Raw genomic sequence first — 21328 nt, 5'->3', positions numbered from 1 at the left:
CGTGTATAGCTTTAACTGAGATAAAAAATAATGCTAAGGAATGAATATCATGATTTGAAATTAAATTAGGCATACAGTTTTGCCTGATTGAAACCCAATTTTTCTAACTGTGTCAGATTTTGAGCTTTAAATATTACATGTGAAGCACGTGTGAGTAATGCTAGGCACATTGTGAATGCTCATTGTATGATGATCGTGGCTATTTTTATTACATTTTCTATAAGATCTTTTTGGGTTTTTTTGGTATTATTGTTATTATAAAATTATAATATATATGGGGCCGGAGAGATAGCATGGAGGTAAGGCATTTGCCTTTCATGCAGAAGGTCATTGGTTCGAATCCCAGCATCCCATATGGTCCCCCGAGCCTGCCAGGAGCGATTTCTGAGCGTGGAGCCAGGAGTAACCCCTGAGCACTGCTGGGTGTGACTCCCCAAAAAAATAAAAAAAAAGTTACATATTTTATACATATTATAATAATGTTGTTATAGCATAACAATTATTTAGGTGAGAGACATTACCAGGAATAAAATTTAGAGATAAATTTCAGTACGTGCCAATCATTTGATCTTCCACTTGACCCTTATCCCAGACTTCCATGCTATTATTTCATTTTCATTTAGGTCATTTCAGCTGGACAGATGAGGATGCTAAGCCATATAGAATTTCTGGAGTCGCTGACATAAAGCATGTCAGGATTTGTGTGAAAAGTTGAGCTCTTAAATAATTAGATCTTCATACTGTTTAATAAATGAACTGCTTATCCTATGAAGTTGTTTTAATAATGCTTAGGTATGGAATGATTGATAATAATTCTTAATATCTAAGTGTATACTCATATACTCTAATAATAAAATAGTTAAATCTCAGTTTAACCAAAGGCCTAATAATTATCCAAGCAAAATATAGAATTGTTTTACAAACACTTCTTTTAATAGAACCTCTTAGTAAAAATAGTATGGCTGTTCAAACATGTATTACTGAGAGGCATCTTAAGTTTTTTTAATGGGAGTGGGGCACACTTGACTATACTCAAGCTTTACTTGTAGCTCTGCATTCCAGGATCACTCCGGGGGTCACCCTGGCTCAGGAATCAAACCTAGTTGTGCTTTAGAGGGACCATATGGGATGCTGGGAATTGAATCTGGCACGTGGCTTACCCATTGTACTGTCACTTTAACCCCGTTCAAAAAATTCTTCCTTAGAAAAACATTTTGCTTCCAGAAATTTAATAGTAAGTTAGATTCCTGTTTTGTAGACAGTGGTTTTAGATTCCACTCGTTAAATCATTGAACAATTAACTTACTATGTATCAGAAAGTGTGGCGAGGTAATCTTGGAAGAGTTGTATGTTATGAATAACTTAGATTCAAAGTAAAAGTGTAAGTGTACTCTTTGGAGCTGAGTTAGTTTTAATGCATACTGCACTTCGAAATTCACAGTCTAAGAGAAAAACATTGACAGTACTTGCTTGAAACGTTTTTCTCATTCACAGGTTTTTGGAAATGCTCCACCAAATACAATGACAGAAAAGTTTTCTGACCTTCTGCAGTTCACAACGCAAGTCTCACGACTGATGGTAACAGAAATTCGAAGGAGAGCGTCAAACAAATCTACAGGTATTTCACATTCCCCACCCCAATCTACCTGTACCTTTAGCCTTGGCTAAAAGTTTATTATTGTCTTTGAAAAGTCTTCATAAAAAAATCATAGTTTGATTTCTTTTAGCTCTCAACAGCCCATGTCTGAACTCTTGGAAACTCACCTTCTGTGCTATCTGATCTTTCTTCTGGGCAAGAGCCCTTTTGGAACTGTACCTCCTTGTCATTTTTTGTTTTTGGGTCACACCAGGTGGTGCTCAGGAGTTACTCCTGGCTCTGCACTCAGAACTTGCTCCTGGCAGGCTTGGGGGACCATATGGGATGCCAGGGATCATACCTGGGTCCATCCAGGTTGACCACATGCAAGGCAAACGCCCTACTACTGTGGCTCCAGCCCCTCTTCTTGTTTTTTTTTTTTTTTTTAACTCCTCTATTAGGTGTTTTTGTGTAGGCAAGTTGCCCTATGCCACCTGAGCTTTCTTGGACATCTGTTCTCTCAGGTCTAGAAATAGTGTTTTTCTGTATGGATGGAGAGAACTTTCCTTATAAGCATCTTGATCATCTTTAAGAAACAAATTATAAGTAATGTTCTGATCTGTTGATGTGGTTCCATTGTGCTTCTGCAGTAAATTTCTTATTTCCTGAGTCATAACTATGGGATTGTTTGGTATTGTTAGGGATGGCCAAGCCTCCATTTAAACTTCTTTCAGGACCCCAAATACTGTTCCCATTAGCAGTACTGGCAAATCCTGCATGCAAAAGGCACTTGAAGGACCTTGTCAATCCAGGCTTCCACATTGTCTTCCTCTCCAGTGACCTTCACTTGGTCTCTTGGTCTCCATAAATCTTGATCATGCCAAAGCTATTCAGAGGCTTATGAACCAGCTACAGGCCAGTATATCTGCCTTAGCAGATGGTCTTAGGCCAACCTTCACACCATATTTTTAAGAGCTGTAGATGTTCTGATCACCTTGAACTTGGCCAGTACAAAGACTCGTTCACAGGCTCCTTGCTCTGCATCACATATGGTGAACCCTGGCCACAATGCCTAGGAGCTTTCTAGAGGCACATACATATCTCTTTGGAGCATGAGGGTAGACATGACTGTGCCCTGCAAAAGACCATTTCCCAAGCAGGCAGCACTACCGAGGCTTCAGCCCCCCATTTTTCTCAAGCTGCTCCCTACTCTACCCTTATGCCCTAGGATGGCTGCTATTTGTTGCCATTGTTGAGGGACAGTCAGTAGATTTACTCCAGCTGCTCTCCCTAAACCAGCACTATCAATTCCATATGTCTTTAATTTTTTACTTTGTTTATATTAATGCTTCAGCATATGACTTTATTTCCCTTCTCTAGTCCCACCATCCCTTATCCCCATCTCTCCACCTCTGACCACCAATTGCTTCACCCTCCCCCTTGTTCTGACTAATTGAAGGATTTTCAGGTTTAATTATGTAGTTTGAATCTCATGCTTACAGTGCTGTGGAGTCTCAAAATTTAAATATATATATTGATAACTCAACTCTCCACCACAGAGGGGCCCAAGACACTTATTACTTATACCTTGAACCTCCTCCTTCATCCCCTTTCCCCACTCAGGGCTTGCTCCTGACCTGCTCTCAGGGAATCTTTCCTAGCATTGCTCAGAGGACCTTACAGGGTGCTGGGGACCAAACCCAGGTTGGCTTTATGCAAGTCATGTGTCCAACCTGCTGTCCCACCACCTCTTGACTTACAACAGTTCTATCTTTTCCCTTGAACAAAATGTAATTTTTCCTGTGACATTAAGGCAAAAATTTGTAATCTGACCAATGTAACTTTTTTAGGCTACCCTTTTAAAGTTGCTTATTTCCATAAAGCCAGCTGCCCATGGTTCCAAAAATATCTGTACTCTTACTTATGCCATTTAATTACAACGCTTCATCCAGGACTGGCAATCCTTCCCTATCTAAATGTCTGAATCTATATAGTGATCCTGGAATGATTTTTTTCTTTCCTTTATTTCCCTTTTCCTTTTTCTATATCCTTTCCATCCTCTATTTACTCTTCCTCTTTTTTGGGTTTGTTTTTTTTTCGTTTGTTTGTTTGTTGTTGTTTTTTTGTTTTTTTGTTTTTTTTTTGGTTTTTGGGCCACACCCGGTGACGCTCAGGGGTTACAACTGGCTATGTGCTCAGAAATTGCTCCTGGCTCGGGGGACCATATGGGGTGCCAGGGGATTGAACCGAGGTTTGTCCTAGGCTAGTGCGGGCAAGGCAGATAGATGCCTTACTGCTTGCACCACCGCTCCGGCCCCTACCCTTCCCCTTCTTTCCATCTCTTTGTACCCCCTTCCCTCTCATCTCCTTCCTAGAATTTTCTTTCCTCTCTCATTCTCACTCTCATACTTTCTTCCTCCCCATTTTCATGACTAGCTGACAAAGGAAGGAGGGAGAAGTTTGTGTGAGTTTTAGTTTGTTTTGGTTTTGTGCTACCAAGATTCACATTCAGAGTCACCTGTCTGCAAAGTGTTCATCCAATACTGACCTTCATCTCAGGCCACTGGCCTATTCCTTGATCCTCTCAACCAAAAGAAGTGTGTGTGTCTAGCTTCCTATGGGTCATAAACAGTGTTTTCATAAAACCTACAGAATTACAACAGTGTTTTGTCTTTTGTAGGCAGTTTATAAATGCTTCCTGAATATTTTTTATGATTAGGTCCTAGAGGGATTAAAGGTAATCCTGTGTGTGAGTGTGCGTTGTTGGTAACATCACTGCAGACCCTCACTCATGCAAGGTAAATGTTCTACCACTCTGCCACTTCCTGGCTTTGATTAGTACATAATTTTAAGTCTTAAAGTATTATCCCTTTTCATCAGTTATTTATCTTGATTTTAATTGTTATAATTAGCAATTTGTTTATTTCGCCTTATTGATGTTTGAATCATATCTTTCCTTATTTATTTATTTATTTATTTATTTATTTATTTATCTGACACACCTGTTGATGCTCAGTGTATTTTCCTGACTCTGTGCTCAGGAATTATTCATTATGGTACATTGGGGAACATATGAGATGCCAGGGATTGACCCCAAGTCAGTTTGCAAGGCAAACACCCTGTCTGTTGTGCTCTCTCCAGCCCCCGGAACTATAACTTTTCTTTATTTTTATTTTTTTTTAATTGAAACCATTGTGATCTACAAAGTTCTTCATAGTTAAATTTTAAATATACAGTGAATCAGGGCCATTCCTACCACCAGTGTCAACCTTCCTTCCCCAATGATCCCAGAGTGCATCCTATACCACCGCCCTTTGCCCCCTGGCCTGCTTTTGTAACAGTTCTATGTAATAAAGTTGTTTAAATAAAAAAAAAAGTTTAGGTTTCCTGATTCTATTGTTTTTGATTTTGGCTTGGATATTTAGTAATATTATAACTTTTTTTTTCCCCCTCGCCTCCATATTATAGCTTTTTTATTGAAGCATTAGACTGAGTAATCTATGATATAAGTTTATTTTATAATGTCTGGGAAAACTACTTATTTTTGCATTGTAACAAATTATTCAAATATCAAATAGCAATATCCAACCAAATCAGATAGCAATAATTCTATGAGAAAAGGTAGTAAATTCTGCTAGAAAAGGTAAAAAGGTAATAGAATCTTCTTGAAAATATATTATTTTTTGGCCACACCTAACAATGCTCAAGGGTTACCCCTGGTTCTGAACTCAGTAATCACGCCTGGTGATTCAGGGGTCCAGATAAGATGCTAGAGATTGAACCTGGTTGGCCATGTACAAGGCAAGTGTTCTATTTGCTGTACTCTTGCTCTGGCCCCTGTACACTTAACATTTATTAAATTATATTGTAACCCGAGTTTGAGGGTCACAGACAATTTTAAAGGTTTTTTAAGAATAGCATCTTACGAGTTGAAATAATAGTACAGTAGCAGGTAGTATGCTTGTGTTCTATACATCTAAACCAGGTTTGATTTTTGGCATCTCTTATGGTACTCTGAGCATCACCAAGTATGGCCAGCTCTGAACAAAAAACAAAACAGCAATCCATGATTTAGTACTACATATGGTCCCGCAAGCATTGTCAAGAGTGATTTCTGAACATACAGTAATTCCAGAGCACTGTCAGCTGTGGCTTAAAACCAAACAGAAGCCAGTACCCTGGAACTTGGCTAGTTTTTGGAGAGCTTTATCTAATGATACAGCTCGACCAAAAAACAAAACAAAACAAAACAAAAACCCAAATTTTTTCCTTTTTTTTCTTATCCTGATTTATCCTTGTTTTTATTAAAATTTATTTTGTTTTGTTTTGTTTTGTTTGGGGGCCACACTCAGCAGCGCTCAGGGTTACTCCTGGCTGCACTAAGAAATCGCTTCTTGCAGGCTCGAGGGACCATATGAGATGCCAGGGATTAAACTCAGATCTGCCCTGGGTCATCTGCATGCAAGACAAATGCCCTACCACTGTGCTATTGCTCTGATCCCTAATTTGTCCTTGTTTTGTTTTTGTTTGTTTGGCTTTTGGGCCACACCCAGCAGTGATCAGGGTTATGCCTGGCTCTGTGCTCAGAAATTGCTCCTGGCAGGGTTGGGGAACCCTATGGGATAATGGGAATCGAACCTGGATCCTTGGTTGCCACGTGCAAGGCAAATACCCTGCCACTGTGCTATCGCTCCGGCCCTATCCTTGTTTTTAAACATGAAAGGCATCACTTTTCAGAATATGTGCTCGAGTTTAGCTACTTTATTCTGACTCGACAATAGAAAATAAGACTTTTACTCTTTTATATTCATCTTCGTATATCCCTTCAATATTGTTTATGCTTAAATCAGTAGTTGTTATTTTGACTGAAAGCACTTTTCTCAAAGAACTGTATTGTATGCTGTGATGATTTTTCTTGAATACTCCTCTCCGTCATAGTTTATCACTGCATATTCTCTTAATTTTTTAATATTCTCACTAAAATTTTTTTTGCCATTTTTGTTTTTCTGGATTTCCTTTCAGTATGACTAAAGATATGTTACAATTTCCATCTTACTGCAAATAGAGACCTATTCCAAAACTCTTTTGTCTTTTTCTTTGAGCTATAATAGTTGCTTGCTAAAGCAAGTGTATAGTTTTTTGTTTTGTTTGTTTTGTTTTGTTTTTGGGTCACATTCCGCAGCACTCAGGAGTTACTCCTGGCTCTATGCTCAGAAATCGCTCCTGGCAGGCTCAGGGGACCATATAGGATGCCAGGTTTCGTCCTTCTGCATGCAAGGCAAATGCCCCCATAGTTGTTTTTTGTTGTTGTTATTATTGTTGCTTTTGGTTTCTTTGTTTTGGAGCCATGCCTTGCAGTGCTCAGGGCTTATTTATGGCCTCAGTCAGGGCTGAGTCCTGGTAGGTTTGGGGAACCATATGGAATGCTGGGAATCAAACCTGGATCTGCGACATGGAAGCAAGTGTCCTACCTGCTGTGCTATCACTCTGTCCCTGATAGCTACCATTTTTGTATTGACAATTGCTAGGGTTCCTTTTACTTTCTTTGGAATAGAGCCTGTTTCAGAATCTCATATCCTCCTTTTTTTCTCAAATTAATATCCTGATTATGTTGAATTAACTTTTTCCAGAAGCTTCCTAAAAGAGGATGTAGGGATTTTTTTTTTTATGTATGTGGAGAGGACCATCCCCAAATGTGCTTAGGTCTTGATCAATCATGGCAAACTGCAAGGAACATATGGGATGCCAAAGACCACACCCTGGTTGGCAAGGTGCAAGGCAAGCACCCTATCGGCTGTACTATCTCTGCAGTCCCCTCATTAAATCTTTTAAATAGGAAATTCATATATTTTAACTTTAGGAAAGTTTCCTGACTTACTTGTATGTCAGTATCCTCCCCCTTCTTTTCTCTTTCTTTTTAGATATATAACTAAAATGGTTTATTTCTTTTTTAGTTTTGAGACTATACTCAGAGGTGCTCTTGAGTTACTGCTGGATCTGTGCTCTGAGATCACACCTGGCAGGACTCGGGACAATATGCAGCATCAGGGATCTAATATAGCTTTGTTGCATGCATAGCAACTACCCTACTTGCTGTAAAAGATTTAGTACCAGTCCCTTATTTTCTAATTTTGTGTTCCTATATTATGTTTTTGTTTTGCCTTCGACCCTCTTCTATTATTTGTTACGCAAATAATAGAAGAGGGTCGAAGGCAAAACAAAAACCTAGAATCCAATAAAAGGGGAAACATTTTTAAAAATTAAAATATAATGTGGCAAATGAAATAACACTCCATAAAGGGATACTTAGCAAAACTGAAGAACTCTAGGGAGTTGAAAGCGAACTCAAAGACAAAACAGGAATAAATGACAAAGTTACTCATGATTGGGTTTTAACAATTCAGGTTCCAACCCTGATCTGCTTCCCTCCACCAGTACCTATTTTGACACATATTTGCCCCCTACCCATCAGTCTGTCATTATTTCTATGATAAATATTTTTGTTTTTGCCTCCTCTTCCTCTTGCCTATACTCCTCCTCCAGTACTGTTGCTAAGATGGTTCCATACATAAAATGTTACCATATTTTTGCACCACCACCTCCACTTCCTTGTTGACTACTTCCCTAGGTCCTATTCCCCAGCCCCCTCAGGTGCTATGTTTCTGCTGAGAATGATAGTATTATGAATGGAGTAGGAGGGTAGGAAGGGGTGTCTTGCTCTTGTGAACTTTAGTCAGACCTTTTCATTTTTTTGAGAGGACAGACAGTGTAGCATTGGATTTGGAGCTTGGCTGTGTTCGTTGACGACTGGGTTGTGTGCTTGGGAGTCTCTCCTGGCCATGTTCCGGTGACCATACATTGCTCGGAATTGAACCAGAGACGGCTGCAATCAATGCGAGTGTCTTAACCCCACTACTATCTTTCCTGCCAAAGTACTTGTATTTTTTGTTGATAATCTTTTTTTTTAAATTTATCTAAAGAAAATATAATACATAGTTGAGACAATTGGTCATAATACATTTGTTTCAGGAAGAACAAAGGCAAATTTATTATTAAAAATAGAGAAACTAATGAGTTGAAGAGAAAGAAAAGGTTCAGTAGCAAGTATATTTTTGAAAATTGTTGAATCACCAGTTAACTCATTAAAGGCCTAGCAGAAGGATTAATAAGCTTTTCTTCTTTTTTATTTTTAGGATAAGAGTTAATGAAATACAGTAAAAACAGTGTTAGAGTGGCAATTGTTGTTTGCATAGGCACAGCAAATGTGGAAGACATGGAAAGGAAAAATCTTGGTCTAGATATAAGGAGACCTTACCCTTGAAATTTTCTAGCATAAGACCAACTCTAGGCTCTGGGCATACTAGGTTGTCCAACCCAAGTCATTGCCTATAGTGCCAATAAACTTTTTTTTTCCTGCACAGTTGCTGTTGTTAGTGTCAGGTTTCTGTGGTTAAAGATCCTGGATTCTGTGCATATCCTACATGGAAGTCAGGATGATATGGAGCGTCTTCTAGTTTCATCTCACAATTAGAGATCAATGTGGATAGTCCTGCCCTGAAAACAGGTTGTTGTTCTTATGTCTTCTCGGTGTTAAGAGACCTCTCTTTGGAGTAGGTCAATGCCAGGGCAGCGATAGGGTCCTCTATGGTAGAGGATTGCTCCCAGGTGATATAGACAACTGTGATTGTTTCGTAGATGCCATCCTGGTTCAGGGGTGAATGGACAATGCCCGTTCTTCTGAGGCCTGAGCCATGTCATTATGACAATGTTCAGGGTGTAAGGTCCCATTGCATTACAAGATTTGTGTGTTCCTATCTCTTTTAGATAAGAACTTGCCTGTATGTATAGTATTTTCCCATTTTAATGTGCCTATGCAAAAGCGGAACAATGCCTCATGGCATTATTGGTGCATATTGGACCGCTAGAACAAGTCCAACAATCCCCGTAACTTGGTTCTAGCATAAGCTTTAGTTCTAGGGACTCTTCTACCAGAATTCCTTATTGAACAGATCATAAAGAGAAGAACAAGCAAAACAGTGGGGAAAATCGTCACTGTATAAGAGAATATTCAGTAAGGGTTATAGCTGTTAAGGGAATACATACAAGATATTCAAAAGATATATATGTGTCCCTTTTATGTCTCTGAAATAGTTGGGGGTGTGTTAAATCCAGTGCATCACTTCGGTCTGTGGTTTGGCTTGTGCAGTCTGATAACCGGCTGGCGATGGACCCATATCAGGAAAAATCCTAGAGCCGTGACTTCTCAGAAACCGAGTCTCTTAGCAAGCAATGGCCCACAATGAAGGAAGGAGGAGAAAAAGAGGCCTCTGAGAGTAGATCAATAGCAGCAAAGTATAGGGATCTTCTTAGGCTGAGAGTCTGTCATATCACTTAGGGTATGGTTTGGCAGCTGGTTTTGTGTGGGAATAATTATCTGCTTCTTGAGGAGCCAAGAACTAAAGGTAAAAAGGGTTAATTGTGGGGTAATGGTGGTTGGGGGTGAGGGAGTGAAGGACTACACATGAACCTGTACGGCAGTAAGCAAGGGCAGAATATTAATATGGGCATTTTGCATCTTCAAAACATACATTAATCATAGAAAATACTGTTGATTGATATCATTTTGAAAATGGAGACCAGTGAGAAAGAAAGTTGCTGATGATTGCCCAACCCAACCCTCTTTAGATTCTCCCCAGCATCCTCCTTTCTGGCTGCCTGGGCCACCACCCAGGCATGCCCCTGGAGTCCGGGAGGATGGGAGGAGATGGCTGGGAGCCTTCCTGGCCTCCCAGCACCCCCAAGCTAGGGAGAGGGCTTTGGCCCGGGGTCTCCCCACAGCCCATGCCGGCTGGCCAGAGCTAGCCTCCAGAACAAAAAAGCTGTTGGTATTCTTTGTTTGGGGCCCACATCAAGGGGTGTTCAAGGACTGTGTTCAGAAATGACCCCTGTTAGTGTTCAGGGAACATATATGGTACCTAGGATTGAATCAAGGTTGAGGTTGAAGTAGTTGCTTTCAAAGCAAAAACCTTAGCTCTATTCTTAATCTCTGCACTGTTGAAGATCTTTATCTTTATCTGTGTAGTGTTCCCAGAAAAGATATACCAATCTCCAGCCCAGTGAGCTCAATGGGATGAAGTGTAAGTCCTGCATTTAGGAGACCTGGATTCAATCCCTGGTCCACATGGTTATGCCTAGCACCAACAGGAACAATTCGAGTGTACAGAACCAAAAGTAGGCCCTGAATATTGTCAAGTGTGACCCCCAAAACAAAAACAGACAAATGAAAAACAGACTACCAGCCTCTAGTCGTAAGACGTAAGTTTGACGGAGCATTTTAGAAATGAAGTGCAAGTAAGGTATGAGGATTCTCAGTTTCTATTTTATAGTCATAAATCCATAGCTTCGTGTGCTGTGATGTACTTATTCCCCCTTGGCTGCCATCCAAATACTTTCTCATTCTGGTGAATAAATTCTTATTCTAGTGTCCCCCTCCTCCCCCCTCCCAACTAATACGGGCCCAGAGGTACTGTGTGCAGATCACAAGCTTCTGTTGCCCTATTCTTTCTCTTCATGTTCTTTTCTCATTGGGCAACTTTCCACTTAACCTGTGCCAGGTTTAAATGACATTCTGTGCTTTGCTAAGTCAGTTACCAATAACCAGAATTATGTTGTCTATATCTTTTCTGTTCTTTTTGACCATAAGATTTATGCTTTAGAAAAAAACATCCTTTTGCAGGATGTCTTTTTGACTCAAATCATGGCCCATGCAAAAAAGCTCTGGATTTAATTCTAGGCACTGTACAAACACCTAGGCACTTGGGATATCCTGTCCTCCACCTCACCCCCCAAAATAACAACAACATTTTTCTAGCAATTTTAGTGGTTATATTAGTCTACTGTTACTGCCAGAACAAATCACCATAGACTAGTAACTTAAACAATCAGAATTTTATGTTACTAAAGTTCTAGGGGTTGAAAATTTAAGATCAGGTGCCATAGCCTGATTTATTTCTGGTGAGACCTTGTGTTCTCTTTTTTTTTTCTCAGTCCTTTCCCCTCCTCCCACCCTCTCTTCTCTCTCTTCTGTTCAGTTTTATAGATTCATTAATCAGTTAATATCTATTTAACAAGTAGAAAGGACCTACAAAGAGTAATACCAAATGGAGGGCTTATATAGACAGAAAGAAGGTCACACAAGGTTAACCAAAAGAAAAGATTATTCCAGGTGAACATACCTATCCTCAGGAAAATTATGATTGCAATATAGATTGACAGGGAGAGGTTAGACTGCAATTAGATCAGGTATTATGTTTGACCTCTCCCCACTAAAGAATTCTATTTTGCGCCTATTTTTAAATAAAGATAAGCATTCATTCTGCCATGATCCTTGTGCATTTAGAATTCAGTAGTTGCTTAACTGGGAGTTTCTGGAGTCTTCTGAGGTTATAGTAAAAATCTGAGCCAGATAACAGGTAAAAGAAACTAGAATCCCAAGATCACATATTCTGTCATTCCACTGTGATTGTTTTAGTGAGAAGGCAAATGTAGACACAAAAGAGATTTTGATTGTCTGAGGCAAAGGTGATAATGAATATGGAGTTTCTTTGAGTGTAAAATTAGTATTCTTATGGTTTTCATAGCTATACATTTTCTAGAAATTATTAAATACTTGATTGTACACTTAAAAATCAGTGAATGTGTTATCTTGGGCTGGGTGCTCAGGGAATCAGAAGTGATGAAAGTTAGCTTGTACTCTGGTTAGGCTCAGGCCTCCATTTGAGGCCTACAGCCACCAGGCTATGCCTGAGACCACTTGATTTGCAGCACCTTGAACCTTTCATGTTCCCTCCAGCTTCATTTTTGAAGAACTACATCTCTTTATTCTGAGGCCAGTGTGTGTTTTTTGCAGGAAGAGGAAGTTAGTTCCTAACTCCCACCTGCATCTTCCAGCTTTTTTTTTTTTTTCTGTCTCAAAAAGGAATTTCAGGAGATGTAAAATAAATAGTTTTATTTAGGAAGTAGGGGAACTGAGAGAGAATTGCAGGATATGCCAGGCCACTTTCTCACCTAGTTATAGCCTCACCTGGAATAGTGAAAGAGCTCTCCGGTGTCTCCTGTTTTATTTTGTTTTGTTTGTTTTTTTGACCTTTTAGCCACACTCAGCAGTACTCAGAGCTTTCTTCTAGTTTTGTGCTCAGGGATCAGAGTACCAGATGTGGTGCCAGGAATCAAACTTAAGTTGGCTATGGTTAAGGAAGCGCCTACTGTACTATCTTTCCACACCTGTCATTTCTTCTTTGAGGTCATTAACTCTGTCATAAGAGACCCACCCTCAGAACTTTTTCTGAGCCTGATTACTTCCTCAAGGGCCCCATTAGCCTGCAGTAGGAGTAGGAGCTTCAATGTGAATTTGGGAGTATATAATCAGTCTGTAATTGTGGGGTTTCCAAGAGGAGACAGAGATGAATGGTTGTGTTCAATCTTCTGTTCTTAGTTGTAACCTGTTGCAGAATATATGGAACAATGATTTTTATTTTTAGATGAGAGGCTAAAATTCCTTCTACAGGAACAGTACATTATATGAAATGATGCATGGACTTTAAAGTGAGATGCTATTTGTAATACTTGAAATAAGCCCAGTGAAAGGTGTAAAAAGTGTATCATGGGAAATTAGGAGAAGTGAGAAACTAGACCTATTTAGGAGATGGTCAAAGATGAATTTCAACATTGTTTTATTGCACACTGGATGTTTATATTTCTTTTAAAATGTGTGCATATTATTTTTATTTAAGAAAATAATGAGCTCTAGTACAATTTTTGTATATTTTGTTTGTATGTTTGTTTTGAGTCACACCCAGCAGCGCTCTTGGCTCTATGCTCAGAAACCTCCCCCAGCAGGCTCGGGGGACCATATGGGATGCCAAGATTCTAACGGTAGTCCTTCTGCATACAAGGCAAAGGCCCTACCTCCATGCTATCTCTCTGGCCCCAATTTTTGTATATTTTAAGACTAGTGAAGGGCAGTATGAAAGCTGAAACTTGAATCAAGTGATGGCAACTCTCAATGTGTTTTTTTTTCATTAACTCAACAATCTTAAGCTAAATAATCATTTAAATTTGTAAACAGAACCAAATGCATTATTTATTTCTGTGTGTATGTGTATTGGTGGGGGACTTATATCTGACCATAATCAGTGTTTCTAACCTGCAGTGCTTGGTAAACCAAATGATGCCAAAGATCAATAGAGGGCCTCCTCCATACTAAGCATATATTCTAACTGTTGTATTTACATCTTCCTAGCCATGAGTCATTTTTAAAGTTTCAGGATTTATGGAGCTTTTAATTCAGGATAACATTTTAGTATAAAAGTTCCTTTTTTAAAATATAATTTTTATTTTGACCATGTTGGCTTACATACCTTTCACAGTAATATTTTAGGTACATATTAACATTGAATCATGGGAATTCCCATCACCAAATTTATCCTCCCTCCACCCTCGTTCTATTTAAAAGCATTTCATTATAACACCATGATGTACCAAGTTCTTTGTAATAAAGTTGTTTCAGGCCTTAAATGTCCAGTGCCAATTCCACTATCTGTTGACCTTCTGTCTCCCAGTGTCCTACTTTCAGCCACTTTCTCATCACTCCAGCCTGCCACCTTGCAGGCACAAATTTACTTCATATTATTTGTTGCAACACAAAGGCAAATGAAATTATCAAAATTTAAGTCAATAGAAGTAAATGTGTAGTGATAATTACCATATCACAATGGTATAAATAAGGTCATTATTTGAACAACTACTGTGCTGTTTGGTGTTGGTTGTGCCTTTGTGTTATTGTGTTGGCTCATTGAGCTTGGTGATCTTCAGATTTGCTGTCATCCTACAGGGCTGACAATCCTATGAAATTTGGAGTGTTGCTTGGCCATGTATATGGCTGCCCAGTCCAGTAGCTATTGGACCGGAACAGTTTGGTGGGTTGGCAGTTTGCTGAGTTTCACTTGTGGAATTGAGTTGGCAGGGATTGCAGGGACCATACATTTGTGGTGCCAAGGAATGAACCAGGTTGGCCAGCTTGATCCCTGCCACCACATATAGTCCCATAAGCAACTGCCAAGAGTGATCCCTGAGTGCAGAGCCAGGAGTAAGCCCTGAGCACTTCCAGGTGTGACTCCTCATCCTAAGCAAAATAAAAGAAAGCCTTGATAATTTAAATTAAAAAATGTGGGATTCCAGTATGATGTTTTGAATAGCAACATAACTGAACATCATACACTAAAGTAGTACTGACTATAAAGTAATTCTGTAAAGGTTGTTTTTTAGTTATTTTTGTCAATGAGAGGAGCTTTTGGGGAGAGTTGGGGTGACGATTTCTAGAAGTGTTGGTGACCACCATCTGGCAGTGCTACGAAGAACAGGATCTGCCCAGGCTCTGGGCTTGGAACTTGCAGCCTCATGCATGTTAGGCATGAAGATAGCCTCCTGACCCTCAGTGACAGTTTTGGATCTCACCACTATCATATAATCATTGTTGGTTATCCAGATCTTTTTAGCTGTTCGACCATGTAATTCAAAGCCAAAGACATGAATTTTATTTTGGTGATGTGCCTTCTCAGAAAGAATATTTTTATATTGCTAAAATGTCAAATAATTATGTGCTAATCCTTAATAAAGTTATTTTCTGCATGTATTGTATGACCAGCTCAGCAATTCAGTATTACATTATGTAATATTTAATAACAAATCAAATATTTTTTGTCCATTATATTTGCTTACCGTAGTATAATACCGTAGTATACAGTCATCCAAACTAAAGGAACCACACTTGTATTGATCACCATTACAAGTACCCACCATTAATCAAATAGTTCTATTGATCCGATAAATTGAAGTGTTTCAGACCAAGACCATGTTTTAGTGCTTTTGTTTCCAAAATCACATTAGTATATATCGCTTAGAATTGATAACTTACAAATAGCAGTGAAAATACATAGCTGTCCAGTACTTGAAAGCTAGTCTTGGAAATTGCTTTAAAGGGCCAAAGCACATGCTTTGCATGTACAAACCCTGTGTTCAAACTCTGGAATCTTGGGGTTCACTGAACATTTTCAGGAGTAACCAAGTCAGGTCCCTCAAGTAACACCTGCTCAATTGTGACCTCAGAAAAATCTAAAACATAATAAAAGTAAAATAATAATAATAATAATAATAATAATAATGTTAAATAGTATGACTGGAATTCACATTCATCCATCATATGTCTTATCTATTGGATTCTAATTCCTGTAACAGAAAAATGTCAGTCAGGTTTTCCTCTTTTCTTCCCTTTTTTCCTCTTCTCTCTCTTTCTCTCTCTACCTCTATATCTCTCTCTCCCTCTCACCTTATTCTCTATCTCTCTCTGTCTCTCAGTCTTTCACTCTCATTGCACATGTAGGCCGTGCCACATTTCTTGATTCTTCTTTGCTCTTAAAGTAATATTTGTTCTTCAAAAATTTTCCCTTGTGAGAAACAGATTTATAGATAAGAAGTAGAATTTCAGTATATTGATTAACTAAATTGATCTAAATCCTTTGAGTACCTTTTTTAGTAGAGTTATGAAACTGAAAGACAGTTTGTGGGTTTTTTTTTTTTTTTTTTTGCTTGTCTTTTGTTGTGTGCTACCAGGAGCTGAAGTCAGGGTCTTACGCATACAGGGCAAGTGCTCTCCCGCTGATTCAACCCTTCATGATCAGGATGAAAAGAGGCTTCATTATTGAATTTTTTGTTGTTTTCTCCTCTCCCTCGTGAAATCATACCAGTTTAATCTGTCTTACACATTTCTATCTGTGTTTGAATCTCCTTTTTTAAAATTTCAGGAATATTTTCAGAAATCACTTGTAAAAAAAAATGCCTAGTAAATCCAAATCTTTTCCTGTTCATAAGAGATTAAGCTCAATGTACTTGCCTTTGATTTCAATCAGTTTATTCATTTCTTCACTCAGTTAACAGATACTGAGGATCCACATAGTGCCAATACTGGGGATGAGCAGTAAAGAAAAAGCAACCAGAGTGTGCTCCTTTTTGTTTTTGAGAGAGGAACAAGGCATTGAAGCAGTGAAAATAGGAAACAGTAGTTTCAATACTTGAATGCCAGAAATAAAAAAAAGATTTCTGTTCATTTCTTTAACATGTATTCTTTATATGCTAAACAGTTAGATTTAAATATTATGTTCTGTCACTGAATGGCTATATGACTAGACAAAGTACTTATTCTATTTTACATTTTCAGTATAACAGGGTATTATATTAGAAAACTTAGTGCTTCTAATAAAGATTAAATGAGCTTTATCTACTAGTACTTAAAATAGTTCTTGTTAGAGGAGGCTTGTTAGTTAAATAATTGCCTTTTTTTTTTTTTGGTTTTTGGGCCACACCCGGTAACGCTCAGGGGTTACTCCTGGCTATGCTCTCAGAAGTCGCTCCTGGCTTGGGGGACCATATGGGACACCAGGGGATCGAACCGCGGTCCATCCAAGGCTAGCGCAGGCAAGGCAGGCACCTTAACTTCTAGCGCCACCGCCCGGCCCCTTGAACAAGTTTATTTCCCCGAGGAGGGGTGCACCGTTCCCGGAGGTACTGCAATACCGGGTCGATGCGCGGAGCAGATGGAGCAAGCTCCTCTTCCGACTCCCAGCTGCAAAAATCCATTTAATATATTGTCCTCGGATAGAGGACGTATCAGATATTAAACTGATAAGAATAGATACTACACTTGATCTTAGCCAAAAGGCCGAGAAGCGATATAATTGCTTTTTCTATTATGATCTTCCTTTAGGTAGAAATATAGAAAGATGAAATAGGGACTGGAAAGATAATACAGTGGGTAGATTGCTTACCTTGCACTTCACGGATTGGATTATCATTCTTGTACTAGGAAAATAACATGATCCAGATTCAATCCCAAGCACCCCATATGGTCTACCCAGTGTCTGACAGGGGTAATCCCTTAGTGCTTCTGTGTGTGGTCCAAATCCCTTCCTCCCACACTGAAAGGATGAAACATGTCCAACAGTGTCACCAAACATAATAACTACGTTTACTTTCAAAGGTTCCTCCTTGCTTCATTCAGTTCTGTGAATGATTTCCACTATTTCTCTGTTTATGCAATCAGCTTCCCAAGTTTCCTTGTATTCATATTATTGAACCAACCTCCTAATCTTCTCTCACACAAATGACTCTTCTTTCTAGCATGTCTAATACATCATGACTAAACCAGTAGTCTTAAAATAATGTTTGTAATCATCTACTTTATCAAATAAACTTCACTTGTTCACTCCTGTACAGAGTCAAATGTAGCTCTAAATTTATTTCCTTCATGAATAGGTGTCAATTTGCTGTTACTGCAGATGATATTTGCTGTTGCTACTTTTAATTTATAGCATAACCTCTTCTATGCTGCTGCAGTTATTCCAGTGTTGTTAGAATTCTTTGTCTTGGGGCCGGAGAGGTGGTACCAGAGGTAAGGCATCTGCCTTGCAAGTGCTAGCCTAGGACGGACCAAGGTTTGATTTTCCAGCGTCCCATATGATCCTCCCAAGCCAGGGCAATTTTTGAGGGCATAGCCAGGAGTAACCCCTGAACGTCAAACAGGTGTGGCCCCCAAAACAAAACAAACAAACAAAAAAGAATTCTTTGTCTTGATCTGCACATATTAGGCTCATGTTTTTAGCCATAGCAAGTACATTGATTGGTCCTAATATTTCTAGAGTAGTACAAAGGGAATCTATAATGTCCAAAGTTTGCCAATAAAATATTGCTCTATTTAATATGCTTTACTAGGACTCATACTAATGTTGAAAAATGAAAAATTAAATGTAATTTTCTCACTACCTAATGGTTTTTCTTTCTTTTATAGAGGCTGCAAGCCGGGCTATAGTTCAGTTTTTGGAAATCAATCAGAGTGAAGAAGCCAGCAGAGGCTGGATGCTTCTGACAACAATTAATTTGTTAGCATCCTCTGGCCAGGTAAGTTCTTTGTTTTTATGTTTGATAACTCAGTCACTTTAGTCTTGTGGGACATTGCTAAATTTGATTAATCATTATCATATCCAAATAAAATTTTGTGATAATTAAATTATTCTTTTTACAAATTCTTATGACCATCATGACTTAGAACAATGCTTTTCTCCTTTGTCTCATCATAATTAATACACAAAATGATAATATTTGTTTATTTCTTTTTGTTTTTTTGTGGTGGGTTTTTTTTGTTTTTGTTTTTTTTTTTTTAGTTTGGGCAGTATTTAGTGGATACTCCTGGCTCGACACTCAGAGAATTAAACTAACTGAACCCACATTCAAAGAAAATACTCCAGACCACTGAGTCATCACCCTAGCCAGAGAGTATGATGCCAGTTGTACAACAATTTGGATAAAGAGATGAGCATTGATAGCTATAGATAAGTCACCCAGAACTATGACCTCGGCTTCAACCCAATTAGGGAAAGTCTGACTTAGAAGAATAGTCTCAGGCATGGCCTAAACATTGGTCATCATGATGATGTGGAATTGTATGGCTAAATGTGGGATTCTTTTCTGAAATAGATGTCCTTATGATTTATTTTCAGTAAATTTTTGACTTGTAAATCTCTTTTATATATATATATATATATATATATGTACATATATATATATTTGTTTTATGTATGTGACAGAGTTTCTCAGAGCAGGGGTAGGGGGTCATTAGTAGAAAGTTAAGAAGCTCTCATCTGGACTGGAAGGACCGGTCCATGGTATGAAGCTTACCACAAAGAGTGGTGAGTTACATTGGTGATGGGAATTTTGCACTGGTGATGGGTGGTGTTCTTTATGTGACTGAAACAATCATGTATGTAATAAAGTTGTTTAAATAAAATAAAGGATACATGTTATTATAGACCTATAGTTTTTATACCTTTCAAAAAATTAAAAAGAAATGACTACACTGACGATTATCATGCCAATGGTAGTGAGTGAGAGAAATAGAGTGTCTGTCTTGAATATAGACAGATGGGGTGGAGGAGGAGGGAGCTGGAGAACTTGGTGGTGGGAATGTTGCACTGGTGAAAGGGAGGGTTATTCATTTTTATAACTGAAACCCAACTACAAACATGTTTGTAATCATGGTGTTTAAATAAAGTATATCTAAAGTGACTCAACTAATATGGAATAGATACGTGAGGAATACTTTTACATTTTTCTAATTTTTTTATTTTGGTTTTTGGGTACACCCGGCGTTGCTCAGGGGTTAACTCCTAGCTGTCTGCTCAGAAATAGCTCCTGGCAGGCACAGGGGACCATATGGGACACCGGAATTCGAACCAACTACCTTTGGTCCTGGATCAGCTGCTTGCAAGGCAAACTCCGCTGTGCTATCTCTCCGGGCCCACATTTTTCTAATTTTCAATGAAAAAAGGCATTTTGCGTGTTCTTTTCCTCACTTGATTTAGTCTAGATATTTTTCCCTACTAAATAGCTGTAAGTATCTGTCATGAGATTCATATGATCTCACTTATGACATACTTAGATACATGATTGATTTTGTTTGGGGTCCACACCTGGCAATTTTCAGAGGTCCTGGCTTTGCACATAGGAATTAACTTCTTACTGTCTTGGAAGCATATAGTATGTCAGGAATTGAACATGGGTCAGCCATGTGCAAGGCAAGCTTCCTACCCACTGTCTCTCATCTTTTAGATCCCTGATTTTTGACATGTGATACTGGGTGAATAATAAAACTTTATTCAGTTTTATAAAATAGAATAACCTGTGAAAATTCATACTAATCTTAAAGATACTTGTTCTCTGAATTACAGCAGGGCTTTGAAACACGTCATCATTTAATAATGGAATCTTATTAAGAACATCCTGAAATTAGGTCGCCAGCCAAAGCAGATAGTATTTTGCTTTATTTTTTTCTTGGGGTGTTATTTTGGGGGTTAGGATGAGAGAACTGTGTTGTACCTGCCAGCACTCAGGAACTATACCTATCTCTGATAATGTTGGGGTGATAAAGCTAGAGATTTATAAGGGGCTCAGTGGAATACAAAGCAAGCACTTTAAGCTCTCTTTCCCCATATCTATCTCTCTTTATCTCACTTTTGTTTTATAAAGGAGAAAAGTAATCTGATCAGTATTTTATAATTTACTTGTGACCTTCTGAGTTTTAGTTTAAGTATTAGTAAAAGTGTCTAAGTAATAGAGTTCTAAACTATAATGAACCAACATTATATCAAAACCTATTTCAGCTTTTTTATTTGAGTTTTAAATGCATTGACAACTCTCTATACTTTTAGATTAATTTAGGTTAGCTTATAAATGAAGTTTTCAGATTGAAATATTTTAAGTTTACTGATAATTGCCAGAGATGTCATATTTCTCTTTATCATTTGTGAGATTAGAGATTACAGAAAGTTAACAATATCTAATGCTTAAACAAAAGTGTTAAAAGAATAACAAACATATACAGAGGTGTAGAACACATTAAACGTATAATAAAAAATTAATCAGGACAGGGCTACAAAGAAAGTACAGCAGGAAGGACTCTTGCCTTGTATACAACCAACTAGGGTTCGATTCTTAGTACCACATATGGTCTCCCAAGCACTCCAGAAGTGATCTATGAGCACAGAACCCAGAGTAAACCTTGAACATCACATGCTGTGACTTAAAAATTTGAAAAAATAAGGACTTGACCTAAAATGATTGTTAAGAATTAAAGAGATCACCAAT

The 21328-nt window shown here is 38.4% G+C and overlaps 1 protein-coding gene and 1 non-coding gene across 2 annotated transcripts in view; one reads left to right on the top strand and one right to left on the bottom strand.

The window, feature by feature from the left end:
• The window catches only part of WDFY3 (WD repeat and FYVE domain containing 3), a 301877-nt gene that overhangs the window by 81621 nt on the left and 198928 nt on the right, over positions 1-21328 (top strand). Inside the window, exons 4-5 of the mRNA XM_049790238.1 lie at positions 1495-1618; positions 18477-18586. Of these exons, the coding sequence (XP_049646195.1) occupies positions 1495-1618; positions 18477-18586 (234 nt within the window). The remainder of the gene's footprint in view (positions 1-1494; positions 1619-18476; positions 18587-21328) is intronic.
• LOC126032832 (U2 spliceosomal RNA) lies at positions 17173-17363 on the bottom strand. Its single transcript, XR_007504009.1, has one exon. It is a non-coding gene; the product is annotated as a U2 spliceosomal RNA (small nuclear RNA).

This window comes from Suncus etruscus, chromosome 16, assembly GCF_024139225.1.
Source record: "Suncus etruscus isolate mSunEtr1 chromosome 16, mSunEtr1.pri.cur, whole genome shotgun sequence".
Lineage (NCBI taxonomy): Eukaryota > Metazoa > Chordata > Mammalia > Eulipotyphla > Soricidae > Suncus > Suncus etruscus.
This window is presented reverse-complemented; position numbering and strand designations above follow the sequence as displayed.